This window comes from Hetaerina americana, unplaced genomic scaffold (genome assembly GCF_022747635.1).
Source record: "Hetaerina americana unplaced genomic scaffold, ioHetAmer1.1.p SCAF_1, whole genome shotgun sequence".
NCBI lineage: Eukaryota > Metazoa > Arthropoda > Insecta > Odonata > Calopterygidae > Hetaerina > Hetaerina americana.
The window spans coordinates 26,116,311-26,137,365 of record NW_027286069.1 but is presented as its reverse complement, the minus strand read 5'-3'; the positions used below and the strand labels follow the sequence as shown (position 1 = coordinate 26,137,365).

Sequence of the window (21,055 nt, the reverse complement as noted above, 5' to 3'; positions counted from 1 at the left end):
TAATTATTTTTTATAATTGACCCAGGCCAACAACTGTTGGGAGAGATCTCATGTGCCAACTTTAGTGGCATGAGACTGTATATAAGGTGTGTATCGCCAAAATTAATGAGTGTAGCTACTCTCAAGGATGGGGAGTGTAGAAGGATACTTGCTTAGTTTACTTAACAAATTAGTTTCATATCTTTAACGTGATTTGAAATATTAATTCTGAGACAAGTTTTTACAAAAAGGAAATTGTATTATTTTTACTTATGTAATTTTATGAAATACATATTCACTCAAGCATGTCGTGATTAAGTGTAGTCTCTTTGTCAGCCCTAATCTTAAGCTCATCGAAAGCTATTACAGTAAGTAGGTACTTCACAATATTTTATTCCATGAATCATTCTTAGATTACTATAATAACAGCATTTCTGTCTTGCAACATGCTAATTGTCATCTAGTATCCGAATTGTAGGAAAAATTATGCTAGCACCTAAATTGAGAGCATTATTGTCGGAGACATTAAATGTATAAACGTGTATCCCTCAGTGTAATCGTTATTTAATTGCTTTATTTTTTCTTCTTTTTACCCTTGGATTCACTTCCAGTCTTTCCTTTTGATCCTCCTTTACTACCTACTCCACCACCTTTGCCCTCTTCTGTCTTAGGTTTCTTTTGTTTTCCTTTCTCTCTCTTTACTTTATCTTGTGATTCATCTCCTGTTTCAGCTGCATCATCATTAATTTCTGGAGCATTTTCTCCAGGTTCTGCCTCTTTATTAGTTTCAGTGACTTCATCCACATCATCATCAGTTTGTTTTGCTACTACTCTTCTTTGATCCAGCTTCTCGAGACCCTGAGATGGAGATAGACAAATGGTATAGAATCAAACAGCCCATATTAACATATTAAGCAAATAAAATGTACATCAGAATTCTCTTATAGCTAAAATGTTATGGTGTATGTAAACTGTGTATTTTTGTAAGTGTTAAACGACAGAATGTCACCAGCATAAAATGTCACTGATTAGAATGTATTGACCATACAGTTTTTGCACTGTCTGCCAAGCCCCTGCCTGGAGTAAAGAACAGGTCCTGTTGGACAGAGGGGAAATAGTCCATACTCATTGCAGTTCCATTTTTATAAATTACTCATTTTTGTAATGAAGTTGAATGTAGGAAACTTGACTTCAGGAAATTCCATCTTTATTTGTAAAGGTAAATGAACTCAGTAAAAATTCATAATTTATTTATATCATCCCTGCCGTGGGCTACAGATTTGATATGGTGGAAGGGCTTGAGCATTCGATTGACCCCTAGAACTCTACTGGCGTGGGAAATGATAATTGCTCCTCGTAAGGTTACCCATGCGTGTTAGGTCAAAGTGGAAGAGCAAGGTGAAAGTTCGTGCAGAATCTGTTATTCACTGAGGTAGCTGCCAAGGCATCTGGCCGCATTAGGTGGCCAATTGAGTGATGGTGTCATGTTAACAGTATTGAGGAGGACAACTGGAAACCACCTAATTTTTCATTCCCATGATAAATTTGGACTGTCAGTAAGAGAAAATGAATCTTGGCAATGACAGGACTTGGCCAGGAAGGAGTATGAAGAAAAACTTAATGAATATCACTATTCAGATTAGAGAATGAAAACAGTTGGGGAAAGGTGAATGAAGTTTAAAAAAGAGATATATCAGCTAAGGAAGAAATATGATTGGCAGGGAATTGAGAAGCCATGAAACCCAGGAGTGATGCTTAAAAGCATGAAAAAATGCACACATAGAAATGGTGAGAAGGTTTTACGGAAAGCTAAATATAAACTAGGGAAGGGATCCTTTGAACTTGTATGTAGCATTAATGAGGAGGGAATTTGGTTAGATTTCCTTGGATCAGTTTTAATTTACCATCCTAAAAAAGTGTAAAGCAGCTGCCAAATTAATGTACAGCAAAGGTAGTTGTAAGAATCATCTATAGGTTACAAATTAGTGAAGATAACTACCTAGGTGGAGATCAGTTTGACTTAAGAAAGGGGAGAGGAATGAATGTGTGATGCTATGGCAGTTATGAGATTATTAGTAGAAAGGAATATCGAATATCATCAGGATGTCTTTGTGTGCTTCATGGATTTTGATAAGGTGTTTAACCATGTAGAGTGGGCAAAGTTAATGTAGATTTTGCAGAGTATAGGAGTAGCCCAGAGGGATAGGTGACGTATTCAAAACGTGGATGAATAAATTGGAACAGGTAAGAGCCGGAGGCGGGGAATCAAGATGGTAGTGATTCACAGGGAAGTGAGACAGGGTTGCCTGTTATTCCTGGTACATACTTAATGTTATTATAAATATCTGATCACTTGACAAAAAAATGTGTTGCACTGCAAAATTTAATGCTCTTTCCATGAACATGTGAAAACAAAATGGCTTTACCTAACATCATAGATCCACAATTTAGGATACAAAAAAATCAGAAATGGTGATTTTACACCAGGAAGGGTGTACCCAATCTATTGAATGGTTCCAAATTCTTCCTTCCTTTTTATTTTCAGTTTAAAATACCACTCTTTACCCACTGATAAATTTTGGAATCCTGAGAGTTAATCGTTGCATCAATTATAAGATTTAAGTGCTGTAAAATTTTGGAAATTTTCAATCAAAAAAACCTTACTGCTATAATAAGTTCATTAATGTATGTAATGATAATCTCAATAACAGTCACACCTTACCTGGTCAACTACTTGAAAGAATTCATTCTCGGCTTGATCCAGGAGGGCAGTATTACCTGCAGATGCCTTTGCTGTCTCTTGGGAATCGATTAAAGGAGGCCCTACATCCGGTTTGGTTTTCCCTTTTAAACGTATTTCACGCATTCGTGCTTCCAGTATTTTCTCCCTGCGATTTTCACGTTCCAGCATCTAGAAAAATATGTGGAATTTGATCTTAATATTCACCGAACAGTACTGACATTGCTTTGTATATAAAACTCATACCTTGTCATATTATGTTACTGTTAATGATAAAGTTATATCCAAGATTCAATAATCGGTAATGTATATCTCCCACTTGTTATAACCATAATCTGAATAACAGCCTAGCGGTTAAAAATTGAATTTTGTGCCTAATTACATGGGCTTATAGTCCATTTACTGTTTCTTGTGGAATCCTCACTTTTCCTGGAAAAGATCTCACAAATTAATTTTTTAACCTAAAATCAAATAAATGCTGTTAAAAATAGAAGGTGTGGTTTTTAATCCCTAAAATCGTACCCCAATTCCAGGATATCTCAATGTTGGTTCCTTCAATTGGGATCCACTCTAAATTTATTCTCTGGTCTCATCGTAGGAATTTAGATTTTACTAGCAAAATAAGTGTTTGTGCTGACTCTCAATTTAAATGTTTGGAAAAACCAGTGTAGATTAGATGGCTTTTCCTTCTCTGAATCTCTCTCTGAAGCATTTTACACTCACTACAACTGCTTTAGACTGAAGAATTTAGTGTATTAAATGCTTCCTAGTCTATTAACCTTGAACTCAAGGCAATTAAATCTTCATTGGACCATGAGTTAAAGAGTTACGAATAAGGATTAAAGTAATCATTGGTGAACTTTGTAAGATGCAAGAGAGATCTAAGAGTATATTTCTGTTCAACATTCCTTTGTTTCATTCTTCAAAATGGTCCTGAGGATAAGAAAGCTGCTATTGAAGTACTTCTGTGGATACTATTGTTTTTTGTTGAAAACATATGTATATTTAATCTTGTAAAACACTGTAATGGTTAGACTGAAGTGAATTCTTAATGGTATAAGAATGGTGTCCTGGAGTTGAATATGGCAAAAATTCAAAGAATGGAATTTTTACCTTGAGTAACTGAAAGTAGCATGGGAGTGATCCAAATCCAAGAACTACTGACAGAAATCCAGATGCTTGTGTTAAATTCAGGGGTGGAGGTGTACATACTCTCCTCTGCAGTCTCAAGCTCGAAGAAAATCTCATGCTAATGTGGAGTCAGCCTTTGCATGAACCTCCTCTCAATCATTTAATTTATTGGTTGCATGTGTTTATGTTTCATTGAACTCACATCTGTACTTAAATGAAAACTACTGAAAATCTCTGGAATGATTACTAATTTGATGATTTACTAACACTTGGTGATTTTACAGTGCCCAACTTTTATTCTACCTCTGTTTTTACCTCTCATAATATTCATTATTAAATTCCATCTACACCTATATTTAGCCTCATGCAACATTGAATTTAAAAGTTTTTTTTATCTGATACATATCTTTTAGCTCCCCACGATACATCAAGCTGTGATTTTGTTTTACCAAATAATAAGTGTGCTTTTCCCTCGGAATTCACATCCTTCAAGTTTGCTTTCCTCTTATTGTAATCTTTGTTGCTATGAATATTTATTTTAGAAACATTACCTGGTTGGACTACTTGTCATGAAATAATCCGAGATATTCATTATTGGGTGAGGATTCCAAGAATGATAATATTTTGTTCATAGTTTGATAAAATTACTCAGCATGCATTATTTGATATTACAATGTATGGACTTCTAAAAGTTTCATTGTCAGACTGCTTTGTAATAGTATTGGTAGTGCTTGCTGTCAGCCTTGGATTGCCAAGTTTTTGCCCTGACGGTTTCCCTCAAAGCAGCTCTTTGCCCAGAAAAATGGAAATTTTGAAAAAATGGATGAGCAAGGCTTATTCATGTATTCAGAGCTATCAAATCTGAAAACTCTTGGCTGATTACATATGAATTGATAGAAACCTGAGTCAGTAGAGGTTTATCATTCCGATGTGTGATGGCCAAGTTCTCAGAAAGCTCTACCAAGTAGGTTGTCCCAACATCATTCCCAATTGCAACCAATTGTCCTCCTTCATGTACTCGTAGTGATCGTAGTGGTTCATCACATACCTGTAATTGAATATAGTTATAAGTAATTCAGTTTCAATGGAAAAATATTACATTTCTTGTTGTTCCTACATTAAAAATCTATTTTAAATAAAAAGCACATGCCTAATATCATTTATTGTTATTAACAAGAAAAGGAAAGTGTGTGGTATGGGAGCCTGCTGACTATTAGTTCATTCAACTGAAGATCAAAGCATCCTTCTATATATCACGCCCTTAAAATACTTTTCCTGCCTATTCACGCTTACCATTTGTGTTTATTCCCTTTGGGCCTTATTTAAGGTAAGTTTTTGTAGTTAAGTTCTTTCAAAAATAACTTGAAGCCCTGCATATGTGAAGGTGCTTTGGGGGCAGAGTAGGAGATTTAGGTTCAAAGCAATGGTATTCTGGTAGGAGATCAAGCATCTGAGAAATTTAGGTGCTACATGCGATAGTAAATATTCAATGTGAAGTATCTTTGGACTTAAATAAATGTACCCAATTTTAGCCATGATATTTAAGGTTATTAATGCAAGTAGTAATGAATCAAGATGTGTTAATTTTAATGTGAATGAATAATAAATATATTTACCATCAAATCTAATTCAGTAACAGCTAGTCATGTGAGTGGAATTTTCTTCATTTAACATATAGGTTTAACTTCTCTGTAAGGTTGTATACTTGAATATTCATGCTATGATAATTATTTACAGAAATGCATATGTGTAGTGCAAAATGGCAGTAGCCATTGGAAATCTAACGCATTCTAAAGGATGACCCAGTTTCAGGTGTAACATGGTGGAAATCCTTCCAGATGAAAGCAGACACTTTGCTTTTCCACATTTTTTTATTACAACCTAGGTTTTGCTATAGCTTAACATCTTAAGATCCAAACCAGGTCCAGACCTGATGATATTATGCTGTAAGGAAACCTTGGTTGTAATAAAATATTCTCTGTGGGAAAGCAAAGCATCTTCATTCAACATAAAGGGTTTCATTTCAGTTAAGTAGTTTAATACATAATATCTGAAAATTTCTCAGTTACATGCGATAATATAAAATAAAGCCATTTTTGCTTGAATAAATTAGTGATCATATGATATTGCCATATTTTACCATCTGATTCCAAAGTTAGTTAAAAATTGCATAACATACCTTGACACTTAGGCAAGGTTCCCGTTGTTGTTGGAGTATATCCCACACATCAAGTGATCCATCTACCCTTGTGGTATAAAATACAGAAAATCGAGTTGGGCTCCATGTTCCAGCTGTCAGCATCACCTTATGAAAGCTGAAATAGAGAAGGAACAGGGAGGATGGACTTAAGCAAAATTTTATGGTTTAATCAGTTTTGTGTTTTTCATAGATATTCATGTTGAAGACCTGAAAAGCTAAAATTATTTAAGATCTATCTTGATCTATCCTATCTATGATTACATGTGCATTTATTTTGCTTGTGTGCTACTGTTGATGACCAGGCCCAATTATGTTGCAAATGAGTTGTATGGCCCCAAAATTTACAATTCCGAGTCTTTTAGCTGAATTATCAGCTAACATAATATGATACAATAGTAATACACTTGATCTTGATGGTATTTCTGTCATATGCCAATAAAAATGCATTGTTTATTGACATTATCAGCACAGGGGTTAAGAAAGGGATGTTGACCTGCTAACCTCCAAAGTCCCTCACTTATATCACCAAGAACTGCTGACTTTCAGCATTAATTTCAAAGAGACATAAGAGGGTTAAACATCTAGGCCAACCCAATTGTCAAGGATAAGAAATGTTTCTCTTACCTTGAGTTTTATGCAGAACATGAAAGTTTTCATTGAGAAAATTTTGGTAACCCACAACAAAATATCCATCCCCAATTACAAGGTCTAATGTTTTATTCTACTGTCTGTTGACCTCTCTCTTATTTCGGCAGTCACAGTCATCAACTCCTACCACACACCCTTCTCACATTTCACTTGCCATCTGATCCTCTGTTCCCTCCAAAACTCCTCACGTCTGCACAAATCATTCTATACATCCCCCATCCCCGGCCACTCTCCTAAATGTATGATAATATGTCCTTTTATGTGACACCAACTGGCAATCAAACTTTCATGCCAAATTAGTGCCTTGATCTAAGGATTTGGCAGGCAACTTATTCATCACCTATACAAAATATTACAACACTATCTTATATAATAGGGTATAAACATATTTTATACAGATGAAATTGCACTTCTATAAATATTAAATACATGAAAATAATTAATAGAGTCCTGAACATGCTTTGTGTGTACAACATATTTATCCTGATTGGTAGATTTTGGAAGAAATTTGAAAGAATTGTTATTTTGTTAAATTTCACTAATTTTTACTCCCAATGGGTTTAACATATATATATATATATATATATATATATATATATATATATATATATATATATATATATATATATATATATATATATATATATATATATATATATATATATATATATATATATATATATTTATTTATAATATATACATATATAATATATATATATATTTATAATATATACATATATAATATATATAAATATATATGTATAAACCATAAACACAGTAATCAGGTTTGGTAGGGCCCGACGGGGTGTGAAATTCACAAATCAGGGTAGATGGGCCAGTTCCTTTCCCTGTGCCGGTTATGGTTTCCCAGGAGGACCTTGTACCCAAAAAATCACATAGCTTGGGTGGAGCTGCAGGTGCCCAGATTACCTTGCCAGGGAATCAAACCCGGGCACCTCTGGTCAGTAGGCCAATGCTCTACCCCCCGGACTACCGCGACCCACTATATATATATATATATATATATATGTATATATATATATATATATGTATGTATATATATATATATATATTATATATATGTATTATATATATATATATATATATATATATATATATATATATATATATATATATATATATATATATATATATATATATATATATATATATATATACATATATATATTTTTTTTTCAATGAACTTTTTAGATAATTATTAGTTACATCATTTTGAAATGTAATTTTTAAAGTCGAGGTAACTTCAAAACATTTGCTATGCTATGTTTAAAAATATATTTTAAAAGATATGTTATTAATATGAAATGGCCAATTTATAAAGTACTTAAACCATTAGAAATGAATCCGAAAATAGGGTAAATAATGTAAAAGCGTTTACTTTTTCGACTTATATTTTACTCTCGGTGAAAAACGAATTTAGGATCTACAGATGAATTACACCACAATGTGATTTGTAAGAAGAGGAAAACTGTTGAAGATTTTGAAAAAGTATAAAGTGTTTAAGTAGTTATTGACAACTAAAAGGTCATTGTATAGACAGAGCAGTAGTAGTATTTAGGGGAGGCAACTGACAACTAAGGTCATTTGCACCATTAGGTATGGATCACCTACTCTTAATGAAAGGCACCGAGGAGTCCGTACCTTAATGTCCCATCCGATGGATGGCGTACTCACTCAAAACGCCCTCTACAAAGGAACTCACGTAGGGATTGATATACCACTGAAAAATATTCGATGCCACGGGGATCTAAACCTTGGTCCTCTGGATAGGAAACCAGTACGATAGTCATCGCACCATCCCGATCCCCTCGAAAGAGTATGGGCAGTGGATAGGCCATCTCATGTTATCATGGGCTTCTGTGATTGTGAATTAACAAGACAAATCTGAAACATTTAAACCTTAACCAAGCTGCGTGTGATTCTTTGGGTACCAGATCTACCTGGAAAATCACAGTCGCATAGGAAAAATATCAGCTTCGTGCCCTGATGTCTGAAGTTCTGTCTGACAACAATTGGTTTGATTTACATGGTTTAAGTGTCTTTTCTATTACTCTGATATTAATTAGCCCATACCCCGTCCAAATGATGGCTGATTCACGCACATCCTCAGACCAAATTCTCGCTGTCCAATCACCAACAGTTAGGAAGTTCTTGAGAAATGCAGGATTTCGCTGAAGAGAGTGAACTGGTCCAATTTGAGCTGAATATTGACTCACAAGCTTCTCTGCTGGAGTTTTACCTTTTCTGTTACAATTGATGACATAACCTGGAAATGCATATGAAATGGGTTAAGGTTATATTGGTAATTATTTTTACTGTGATACATCAATGTCTTGCTGTGATAAACCACTCCAATATGTTTCTGAAAGCGATCTTTGATATGCCTCAACATGTTAAATCTAATAAAATGCTTTCCAACACGAAAAAGTCAGAAATTGTTATTCTTTATGATGGCAATTTTTAAGAACTGGCATCAGCATTCTCTGCAAATAATATACTTGCTGACTGAATCTAACAAAAAGAATACATTTGCCACTTTCACTTGTTCCCTATGTAAATAAAGATACCGGGGCTTCACACATTCTCCTCTTTTACCATGATGTTTTTGGAATCCTCTCTCTCAAAATCTCCATTCCATATAATTGTTTCACTTCCCTAATATTTCATCAAGTGACTTCTTTGATGCCACCAGCTCTGAAAAACATGTTTAGTCTTCCTCTTCTGGTACCCTCAATTTATCATTTGATAAATTCTTCTTTTGCTAATGCAAATCTTGTAATGCCCCTACTACGATGAACATTTTCATCCAAAATATCTTCCAAATATATGAATTGCTCAACATGCTCTAAGGTCCAGTTACACCATCTTTGTTTGGTTGAGGATCACTTGACCAGATTCAGTGATTGTTGATTGCAAAGTAATATTAGCTTTACGAAATATAATATGATGTCAGTAAAATTCTTTTCTTGGAAAGGAATCAGTAGTTGATATTCAAATTTGTAGTACATTGTTCTATATCAAGGTTGGTTGGCTTGGTTGCTGCCCATTTTTGATTTAAAAAGATGGAAAGAATGGGGTTGGATATCTTGTTTATTACTTTGTATTATTTTCTAATCTAACCTACTTTGCTACTGGAATTTTTTCTATTCACGATTTGAATTTTGTGCATATTCATATTTATATTATTCTTTCCTGGCCCATTAAAGCTGTTTTTATATAACTGAGGTGTTTCATATTTGTAACAGTGGAAAGGAATGTTATGATTGATGCCAGCAGATGATTACCTTTCAAGAAAATTAAACTATTAATGATGGAAATTCTTCATGATATTCATAGAAGAGTTATGATACTGTTAGATATTGTAATTCAGATGCACATGTAAGCATTGGTGTACTCACTGCCACCTATGGACTGTGTGAGTCTAATGAATAAGAACAAATATAATAAACAATATAATTCCAATGTGCTATGCCTAAGCCATGGGTATGATTTATTTGTACTCCCGATTAATGTACTGAAGCCCAATGCTAAACTAAAATCTCCCTATAGATCCTCCATGTGAAAGCTGGGGCACTCCAATTAGTTCAGAGAGGTTGAAAAATCAGATAACTAGGCTAAGTAAATTTACTATATCATGTTCTTGGCTGGTTTTGTAAAAAGGCTATTTGAAGTTATTTACTCCCCACTAAATAAGTCCTGGAACTCCTGTTAAAGGCCCCCCACAGCAGTAGCACCTACTTAAGACCTTCAACATTTATTCACATTGTCAATGCGTGAAGGCCAATTCTTTTCCATGCTGCTAGTAATTTTCTGTAAAGTGAAATAAAGATAATAAAATCATGCAGCTGCATCTATCGGGGGGTTTCTTTAGATATCACTCAGATCGCAACCTTGTATCCACCCCAAGTTGGCATCTCATCTTAACTCTGCGGGCATCAGAGTAACGCAACAACATCATTGCAGCAACTACTACTTTTATTCCATGAAAACATGAAAAACTACTGTACAGAGGCATTGGTATTTCCATATTTGGAAAGTTTAGAGAAATTCTTCTTTCCACTATAAGCAATCAATTATAGAAAAATTGACAAGTATTAGTAAGTCAATCAATTTACATAAGAAAGTTTTACATCAATTTCCTTCTAGTGCCACTAATATAATTCAACATTGAAACTAGAGAATAAAAGGCGGAAATCATATAAGTTAATCGTAAAATGAATTGCAGAATAAACCATGATAATTTCCTTTCACATTACAATTAGTTACATTAGTCAAAAGTACCTTTTTCAGTGCCAACCATAAAACGTGTTGGAATTGTCGGCTCATATTCCAATGAACTAGCACCCAAGGCTCTGCTAATTTTCTGCTGAGTATCTACTACTGCTCCAGTTCCAGTGAATTTATTTCCAGGGTCAAGAATTAATGTTTCCAGAGGTTCACTAAGTTTCCGTATATCCCACCATTTTACCTAAGTTTGAAAAGGGGATAAACATTCTACTTGACTCATAATATGGAGGTGGTAACTGATTTTTTTCTAGGTATTTAAAGTATAAAATTATAAGTGTGATGGCTTGTATGAATTGTCATAGGGACACCTAGGAAAGGAGGAAATTATCCTTATTACCAAATAATATAAGAATTTTTAGATAGCATATTACTTTGTCTGATCATGGTGTTAAAGATGTACTGTACATAGATAGTGTAATGTTTTTAAATATAATTACATACATCTTTTCATTGAAATTCTTCACTATCTGACCTATGTGATACTAATTAAAGAATTATGAATGCATGATTGGTATGTTGTCCAATTCTCCATCAATTGTTAAAATACTCTTATCTAGGTGACAAGCAACCAAATGAATTATTTCTCAAGGCTAAGATTAAAACAAGAAATTATCTGGTCAAAACTATGCATTTCAAGGCAAAATATGCTTTCAAAATTTTTGGATAATTATTGAATATTTCTCTACTCTTAATTTTATGTTCTAAAAATCTACATACCTACCATAAAACATCACACAATTCATACTTAATAACAAAGAATAATGCGCATCGATTGTCACAATAATATAGTAAATAAGATAGTAAAAATCTTCACTACCTGTTAATTCACATATTATAATTATTAGTTCTTGTAATTAGTCTGTATAATTATTAGTTTGTTACTGCACATTCAAGATTTTTGTGTGGACTTACTTGTCCTCATTTTCCACAAAATCAAGGATTGCTAATTATTTTGTGGTGTACTTTTCATGTGCATCCAGATTTGACAAGACATTCGAATTTTATAAGCCACATCATTCACAACGACATGTATACTTTATTGCAAAATAACTAACAAAATACTGTAATTATATTTAGAGTATTGTTCAAATTATTCAGCCAGTAAGTTAAAAAAAATGAAATTCTATTATGAAAATTCTATTAACCATTAAAGGTAACCATTCTGCAGATAATTAGGCCAATTAAATTTTAGTCTTTTTTCTGGACAAACCTGTCCATCAGTGCTGGCAGAGAAATACTCAGAACCCGACTTGGAAGCAATCCAATTGACACAAGAAGCTGGGTCTCTGTGACTGACATCTAATCCACTTTGATCCACAGGCAGGGATCCTCTCCTGGTGTCCCAAAACCCAACCCTTCCATCACGTGCCCCAGACACGAGACAGTGAGGATCTTTAGGATTGTACTCGAGGCATACCAGTGGTGATGGAGGTGTGAGGATCAATTCAGGCTTGTTTGGATTCTCTGTAAATAGAACAAAAAATTCATAAGGAAAACTCGACCACGTACATTTTTTACAGCCAATTTTACTTCACCAGCCATGGTTTGAACAAGGTTGTGTTCCGGTTGTTTATGATGAAGGCCTTCATGTTTGGCTTAGGGTCATTGAAACAATGATCAATGAAGGAACATTATGGTGTAAAAATATACATAGTCATTTTTTTCTTATGGGTTCCCTGAAATTTCACAAAGTGATGCCTGAATGTATACTTTCAGGGCAAATTATTGATACAATAACTCAAGGATTTGTTTTTCTACTCTTTTTCTGTTTATATTACCTGTGAAGATAGGGAAAATAATAGTGAATTTAAAGGTTTAGCATGCCTAAAGTCAAGATTATTTTGCCATTACATTCGTGAGGAGTATGCCAATCATATATTGGCAATCTGAGCAAGAATAGGATGTAGTTCATCACATGCTGAGTGACCAATGAGGTCTCTACAGTAGATACCTGAAAAAGCTATACTAAGTTATACATTGAAATTGAATAAGGCTCTGTGCCCAAAAATATCTGTACAAGGGGAAATTCAGGGTTCAAATCCGCAAATCAACAATAATGCTATGAAAATGTGTTTAAGGTGTACTTCAGCAAATGCTATCACAGGCATACATCATAAAATAAAATGCTGAAAACAATATTAAGTACATTAAAGAAGAATTTAGATATTATAATCGTCAGAAAATCACCAGAGAAGAAGTTCTACCTGTAGTATAATTAAAAGTAGTCTTTAAAAACTGCTTTAAAGAGAAATGGTCTCAACTAGCCCACCATTTTGGCCTCAAAAGCGATTGTTATAACATTGGCTTTAATTGGTCATAGACTGGCAATATCAGTTCAAAAACAAAATCCCACAAATCTAACATGTCAGCAAGTCAGTGGTGGTCATATTAGGAAGAATATTGGTTCCAAGAGTTGCAATTTAAAAATATATATCCTAATTGTTGGTCTGGATGATATTACTTCATGATCTGTTTGGATGCCAAGTGAACTCAGCAGTAGCAGTTATTAGGGTAAGCACTAACAGATATGGTCATTTGTGCAATTAGGGATAGGTAGGTAGTTTATAATGGCAGGATTTCCTGGAAATGGCAAAGAAGGGTGTAGTTTTTATATAAACGGTGGAGAATTGATTTCAATTTGTCTTTTTCCTTCACCATGACCGATGTGAGTGTGCTCAGAAATAGCAATCTTTGAAAAATGTGTTATTGGTAGTATTGATATGGCTAATAAAAAATTTTAAGTTTTTTAATGTCTAGCAGAAAACGGTGCTTTAAGAAGCAATCTGCGACAAGCATGCATACAGGCAGGAATAAATTATCCATCATCCCACTTAATGTAAGCAGGCCATCAACAAAATAATTGAATTTATTTCAGTAAATCTTCCACATTCAGTAAATCCAAGGAAGGAAATTTACTGAATTGATTTGCTGAAATCAGTTTCAATAAATCTTCTCCCAATTTATTAAATCCAAATTTAGTATCAATAGTTCCTCTGTTGGCAACAGGTATGTGGAGAGAAATCCTGTATATATTCCAATGTAGGACATAGGTATACATATATACCTACATATTGTATTCTAATTTATATTTTAGACAATTTTCTCAATTTTAATGTTGTGACTTTACCTTCTCAACATAATTATAAAAGATTTTCATTAGCATAAATGATATACAAGTTAGTATGACATAAAAGATATATTTTTGTTCTGGGTGCATTTTGAAAATCACTTGAGCTATTAGGGAAAACTTTAAAGTACATTTTTAAAGTACTCTTCAACCTGAAATAACCCTGATTTGGAAAGAAGCCTCCCACTACCATTATGCTGACTTGATTCACTATATTTTTTTCTCTTTCTATTAGGTTTTATATTGGTTTAATTTTCAACATAATTCTTCATTGAATTGATATTGAACATTAGATAACTCACTTCAAACTAATAACATTATTAGACATTCTTTTCACAATTGTTTCCAGAATCTTTCCCCTTGAGCTTTTTGGCAAATAACGCAAGTACCCCATACCAAGAGTAACTGAAAAAAAATGATGACTTGCCATCTAGATCGAAAGAGAAAGACTCAACCAACCTAAGAGACTATGCAGATGAAGAAAATTCTCGTATGTACAATAATATGATATCATTGGCTCAAGAAGTGTTCAGAGAGAAGAAGCAAACTAAAAATTAAATTTATAAAAGGAATTTATTTGGTGTTTTATTTTTGACAATTGGTAAGTTAATAATTAATCTAAAACATGCATATAATATTATGGAATTTTCCCTGCCTTGTTATTGATAATCTTAATGCCTTGCCTTATCATGAAGATGTTTCTAATTAATGCAAGTCTTTAATCTAAATACACTATTAGTACAGATGCAAAGTTTTACTGACCAACTTCCCAAATATATGAGTTGAGCATCACAGGAGCACCTCCTCTTGTGCGCCGATCCCTCTGAAATCCAAGTCCACAGTGTGCAACAGCCAATCGACTACCACCATTTGGTGACCATGACACGTGACATGCTGGGAATGCTCGGCCTGTATTGGTTGCTATATTGTGTGCAAAAATAAAGAAAAAACATTTCACTTTAATGCATAATATTAATGTTTTTTGGAATCATATAAATATTATCAAGGGTGGAGCTGCAGATGCCCAGAGTGCCTTGCCCAGGACTCAAACCTGGGACCCTTCGGTCAGCAGTCTAATGCTCTACCCACTGGAATACCACGACTACCCTCCAGTCAGTAATCCAATGCAACAATGTATATATATATATATATATATATATATATATATATATATATATATATATATATATATATATGTGTGTGTGTGTGTGTGTGTGTGTGTGTGTGTGTGTGTGTGTGTGTATATGCAGATGCTATACATGTTCAAGATAACCATGAAGCCCTGAGCACGCGGTATCTATACAAATTCATGATAACTACGAAGTTCTGGGTGCGCATTATGCATGAGATGCACGTTATTGATGGGAAAATACGGTACTCCTTTACGCTGAAATTAAAATAATAAATGCATATTTTTTGTTCATACACTACCTGTTGGGTCTCTGAACACATTTACAGTCCTTGATGTACTTTTCTCTACAGTCCCACTCACTCCAGTGTCTGCTGCTGGTAGTGTTGGTCCATTAAAATATTCCTCGTAAATTTCAACAGCATTATTTTGAAGAATGCAGTGCTCCATTGACTATTGATAAGAAAAAAGGATTTTTATCAATGTTCACAAAATTTCAAACCTAAAATTTTGGTACAATATGTAAAAGCCAAACTGAAATATGTACACAAAATAGACTGAAAGTATGCATTTTCAAAATAAGTGTGTTCATTACCCAGTGAAGGAGTCTGCCTCCTGATGAAGAGCCAAATGTTAGAGAATGTTTAATCTTTTATGGACACAATATATTTGGAATCATGCTATTTACTAATTTGTCGGTTAGTGCAAATAAAACTACATCTCCATGAGTGAAAAATTGTTTGACCCACTGCTAAGTGATCGAAAAATCGATCAAAATGTTCCTTAATTATGCCAACTCATGGAAAAATAGAGCAACGTTCCAATAAAAATGAAAGACATGTTGATACTATGAATCAGGATATTATAAAACGAATGCATTTATTGTCAAAATGGCTGATTTGGTCATTCTATTCCTAATTAGTAGTATTGACCAGAGGTAGGATTGTGGTTTTGTTTTGCATATGTGCTACTGTTGTGGAATCATTAGAATTAAAGATATATGAATGACTTCCCTTAACCAAATTGTACTTCTTTTCTCAGGTTTTGTTTGTGAAAGCTTGTAAAAATGACTGCACAAGGTATTCTAGTGTTAAGATAGAAAATGCAACAATTTCAGAGTGTAAAAATCATTCGCCTTGACTGGGATTTGAACCCAGATCCCTCAATATCCGATCGAGTGTTTTAACCACTTAAGTTACCGAGGCGTCCTCTTAAACTCTGAAATATTGGGGCAATTGATTTTTACACTCTGAAATTGTTGCATTGAAATGCACATAAGCGGATGACTCCTTTAAAAGTTACTGTTGCTGTATCTCCCACAGTTTCTTTGGAATTTGTTAAGATAGAAAGCATGTTAGACAAACAAAGTATAGAAGATACTCCCATCAAAAGCTTATAATCATATCGTTATGTTGATAAAAATTACATATGAACTTTGGTCTGGTAGTTCTTACATATCCAAATCAAAGTCCAAAAACCAACCCAGATTTATAAAATATCACTTAGCTAATTAGAATAATCCAGGATATCTGACTTTCTCATAAAATAGTAGGTAGTTATACATACATGAGATACTTGAAGTATGGTGTGTATGTACATTTCATCTTTTTCCACCTTTTTCCTGTACCTCATTGTCTGTTCTACTTCAGCAATGTTTATATCCTTTGGCCAGCCACCTTCTGTGTGATTCATTCCTCTATTTTCATACTGTGCAGTGACTGTATTCACCTATAATTCAATGAATAAATAAATTAGCACTTCAAAACTTCTATATGATTAATTTTAAATATAGTGAGAATTTATAAATCAAAGTTGTTCTTCCTGTCTTTTATAGACATGCAACATCTGCTATGCTGTTAATACATTTTATCATCACAAGATATGAGCAAATGAAATGCTCAATAAATAAATTCAATAACTGTAAGATATTTTTGGCCAGCAGCAATGCAGTACTAACAAACATGTCAACTGATATTTTTTCTGCACTAAACTGATTCTAAGGCTAGGATATCAATGTTTTCAATTGGTAACATTGCAACATTGGTAAGGAGGTTTGCCTAAGGAAGACTGCAGAATGTAAGAGGGGAGAATATCAGAAAAAGTGATAGTAACATGGAGAAGGATTCAGAAGTTAGTTTGCGTACCCTACTGAATAGGTCAACAAATAATTGAAATGATATGAGAGCAGTTTGAAAGCTTCCACGGAATTTTCAAGTAACATCTTTCATGTTGGGTATTACTTCATTTGACAGCCTAGGTTGTCAATAGCTTCTCCTCCATTCCAGAAGGCATTTAATTTTGTTCATACAATTAAATGCCAAATTCAAATTATTTTTCAATGCCAACTTAAAATAATATCATCCATATATTTTCTTATGCTAGAAATATACTTCAATCGACATTAATTTTTCATTGTAAATATTACAAATGTTTAACTGGCATTTGTTATGCATATCAAATGCACAATTATTCATTGTTTTTGTGCAATTTGTATTATAGAGAACATTTCTTACATAAGTGATGACAAATAAAAGCATGCAAAGTTTTTTAGTGAAATGATAAAGAGTACATTTCAGAATATCTAAGTTGTTGTAAGACAGTATTCAGTGTTACACAAGGGAACAATTTAATTCCACCAATCCTTTTCTTTGCATATGAAAAGATATCGCTAATAAAGAAAAATTTATTTTCTAAATTTCAGTGGTTTTTATTGGTATATAATGTATAAATTGAGATGAAGTCATGAAATCTACTAACTGAAATGCTCAACCACTAAGAGTATATCTATTTTGAGCCTTTACCCTCTCCCCAGAAATATGATCCCATTTTGCAGGGCCTTTCTGTCAATGGAATATTTATTTGGTGGGGAGGGTGACAGAATTTAGTGGATCACCTCAGATTAGCACTCCACTTACCATAGTGAGTGCATTTCAGACCTGAGTGGCCTCATTAGAGATTGAAAGGTCTTACAAGAACTTTCAACAGGTACCCATATTGGTGAGATTATCTGAAAGTATGAAAACCCTGGGAGAAAGGAATTGGATATTACTATTGTAATAATTAATATGCAAATGTGTAAAATTTTAAGTGGGCTAATCATCAGGAACTGTGCCAAAAACATTACAAATTTTCAGTGGTACAAAATGGTATTAAATAAAAAGCGCGTAAACAGGGAGTGGACAATGTGTGTACCTTATAAAATAGACAACCATCACTATTTTAATCCATCTTAGCCTACACCCCTTCCAATTTGAAAAAGTTATTTCCCAAAAATGTAGTGTACTTGTATCCATAAACAATAAAAGGAGATAAATGCTTGTACCCACATCATATGTAGATAACTATAATGATGAGCATAGTCAAATGCCAAAATATGAAAATATTATGAAAAAAATGGCACTTTATATGGTGAATAAACAACTTTTTAATCATACTTATCTGCCATGCAAGAAAATAGTTTACTGTTTTATTAACTCCCATTTATTTGTTTATTGCTCAATTCCATAAGCTAGTTCAGCATGGTTTTGCCATAAAACAAAAAAAAATGTACATCAATTTTGTAAGCATACATCGCATGGAAAAAATATTTCACAAACAGCATTTTAGACTTTTCTTCACATAATGCACAAAATTCATCTACAGGGTACAAAGGTTTAATAAACAAGTATGCTTTTAGAATGCACTTGAAATTATTTGTTGGGGATGTTTTCAAATCTGAATGAGGCATGTTTAAAAATTTGTCTCCTTGGTGGTCACCAAATTAGATGATCTTGCCTCAATGTGTATGTCAAGTTTAGTACGTGTGTCATAATGATGGATTTTTAGGTTTTATTCGTATATAGACATGTTATTCTGAACAAATAAGATTAGATTATATACATAAGAAGCAGCCTGTGGCATAGTTTTAGTTCATGACAATGAAGCCTGCAGGAATGTTCGAAAGGTTAGTTTAAGATAGCTCTTATGATCTGTTTCTGCACTTTAAAATTCATTTGGCAATGGCTTGGGTCACCCCAGAATATAATGCCATATAATAATTGAGATTGAAAATTTGAATGAAAGCTACAATTTAGGATATTTATGCTAGTACTAACAAAAGAAATATCTCATCTGATGAGTTTTATTAAGTTGTCAATGTATGAGCCATTTTAGGGATGATTCAATCTGAACACACAAGAAATTTACTCTTTCAGCAAGATTTAGATTGTTATTACAGAGTTTAACCAAGGGTGAAGGATTTTTGCCAAAATGTGTACATACTGTTTTTTGTACATTTATTGACAATAAGTTGTTTTGAAACCAATTTTGAAGGCATATTACTGTGGAGTCTACTTTTTATTGAAGCTCAGCACTGCTTTTGGCATTCAGTAGAATGGTAGTATCATCAGCAAAAAGAATGGATCTGGCATTGAAGAAACAATTTGGCATTATTTTCTCTTTTACTTATTGTATCCATGGTGAAAACTTTTAAATTTTCCTCCAATTTCGAAGTATGGAAGATCAAACTTTTAAAGATTGATTTTTATTCCTAATCTCTAGAGGATATTTAAAAAAAGCCACTCCCTCTATTAAGATTTGTGGAAAAAGAAGTTGGTCATCCAGCTATTCAGAAAAATGGCAACTTTTAACGGCTACATTTATTAACTTAGAAAAGTTACAGAAAACTAAATTCATCTCAAAATGCCAAAAATTAGTTTCATATCTATCTTATATGGCACCACTGCATTTGTTTGATCTCTCAGGCAAATAAAGAATAGATAAGAGTTAACAAAAATTAACTGTTTAGTATAACATATGAATGCTTTGTGCGAAATTATTCTAACTTGAGGTCATCCAACAGCTGGAAGTACACATAGAGGGATAAATTGATCCTCCCTTGTATTTCTTTTAATTTCTCCCTCATTTTCGACCATTACCAAATAACAATGGTAACAGCCATAGAGACTATAGAAATGTCTATATTCACTTTCACACTACATAATAAACAAACTGGCAATGAACCGCGGCCATTTGTGGGTCCTGGAAGAGATGAAATTCATGCATAAAACAATAGAAAGTACCCACCTGGCAAAAATTGAAGATGAATCATTAAAAAGGTACCTGCTCACAGAGCTCTCCTTAAAAGCTACTTGGATTAATTAACTTGGCTAAACAATAAAAAGGTTCAATTTGCCTACATTATTTATTATTTCAAGTAACCGAATTGTATTCCTTTCTGTCAACATTTTAACAATGAAAAATATTAAAATTTTTTTGATTAGTGCCTTTTACAGGTTTATGATTATGTCTGTTAACATCATAATTAAATTTAGAGTGTCCCATGTAAAGAAATGTCCACATTCATGAATATAATCTTTCTAAATTCAGATTTTATCGATACACAGACGTATAGGTCAGTACCTGTAAAACTATGTGAAAAATGGGCAAGGTTACTTGCCTCATGTTCGGCCACAATTGCAGCACATTGCACAGATCTACTTATTGGATTCTGAAGAACATAATTGGCGGTTATGGACCTATTAGGATATATATCCTGGGACATAGGATAAGTGGTCTCTGTGAAAAGACAATGTCTTCCAAACTCACTCCTTTTCTTTGTGTAAACATAGTTAATTTCCATGTCCTTGGAATGTAATCTCTGATTCTTTCCGAAAGGTTTAATTATTTTTAAAAAGTTCTTTTGCTCTCAATTCTATGTTGTAAGCACCATTACTATCGTACGATTCGCCGCGCTAAAGTAGCAAAAATATTTACTATCCTTAGTATAAAAAAACAATAGAAGAATAATTTTTG

General features: G+C 33.4%; 1 protein-coding gene across 1 annotated transcript; it reads right to left on the bottom strand.

Annotated features, from left to right (window-relative positions):
- Positions 1-552: 552 nt before the first annotated feature.
- Positions 553-20,882, bottom strand: Dnai2 (dynein, axonemal, intermediate chain 2). The gene is made up of 11 exons (XM_071595917.1): positions 20,700-20,882; positions 16,829-16,990; positions 15,565-15,715; positions 14,896-15,042; positions 12,217-12,470; positions 11,001-11,187; positions 8,793-8,985; positions 6,030-6,165; positions 4,752-4,898; positions 2,702-2,890; positions 553-837 (listed from the first exon to the last, which is right to left on the bottom strand). Exons 1-11 carry the CDS (start codon positions 20,880-20,882, stop codon positions 553-555), a joined length of 2,034 nt encoding a protein of 677 aa, XP_071452018.1.
- Positions 20,883-21,055: the final 173 nt, after the last annotated feature.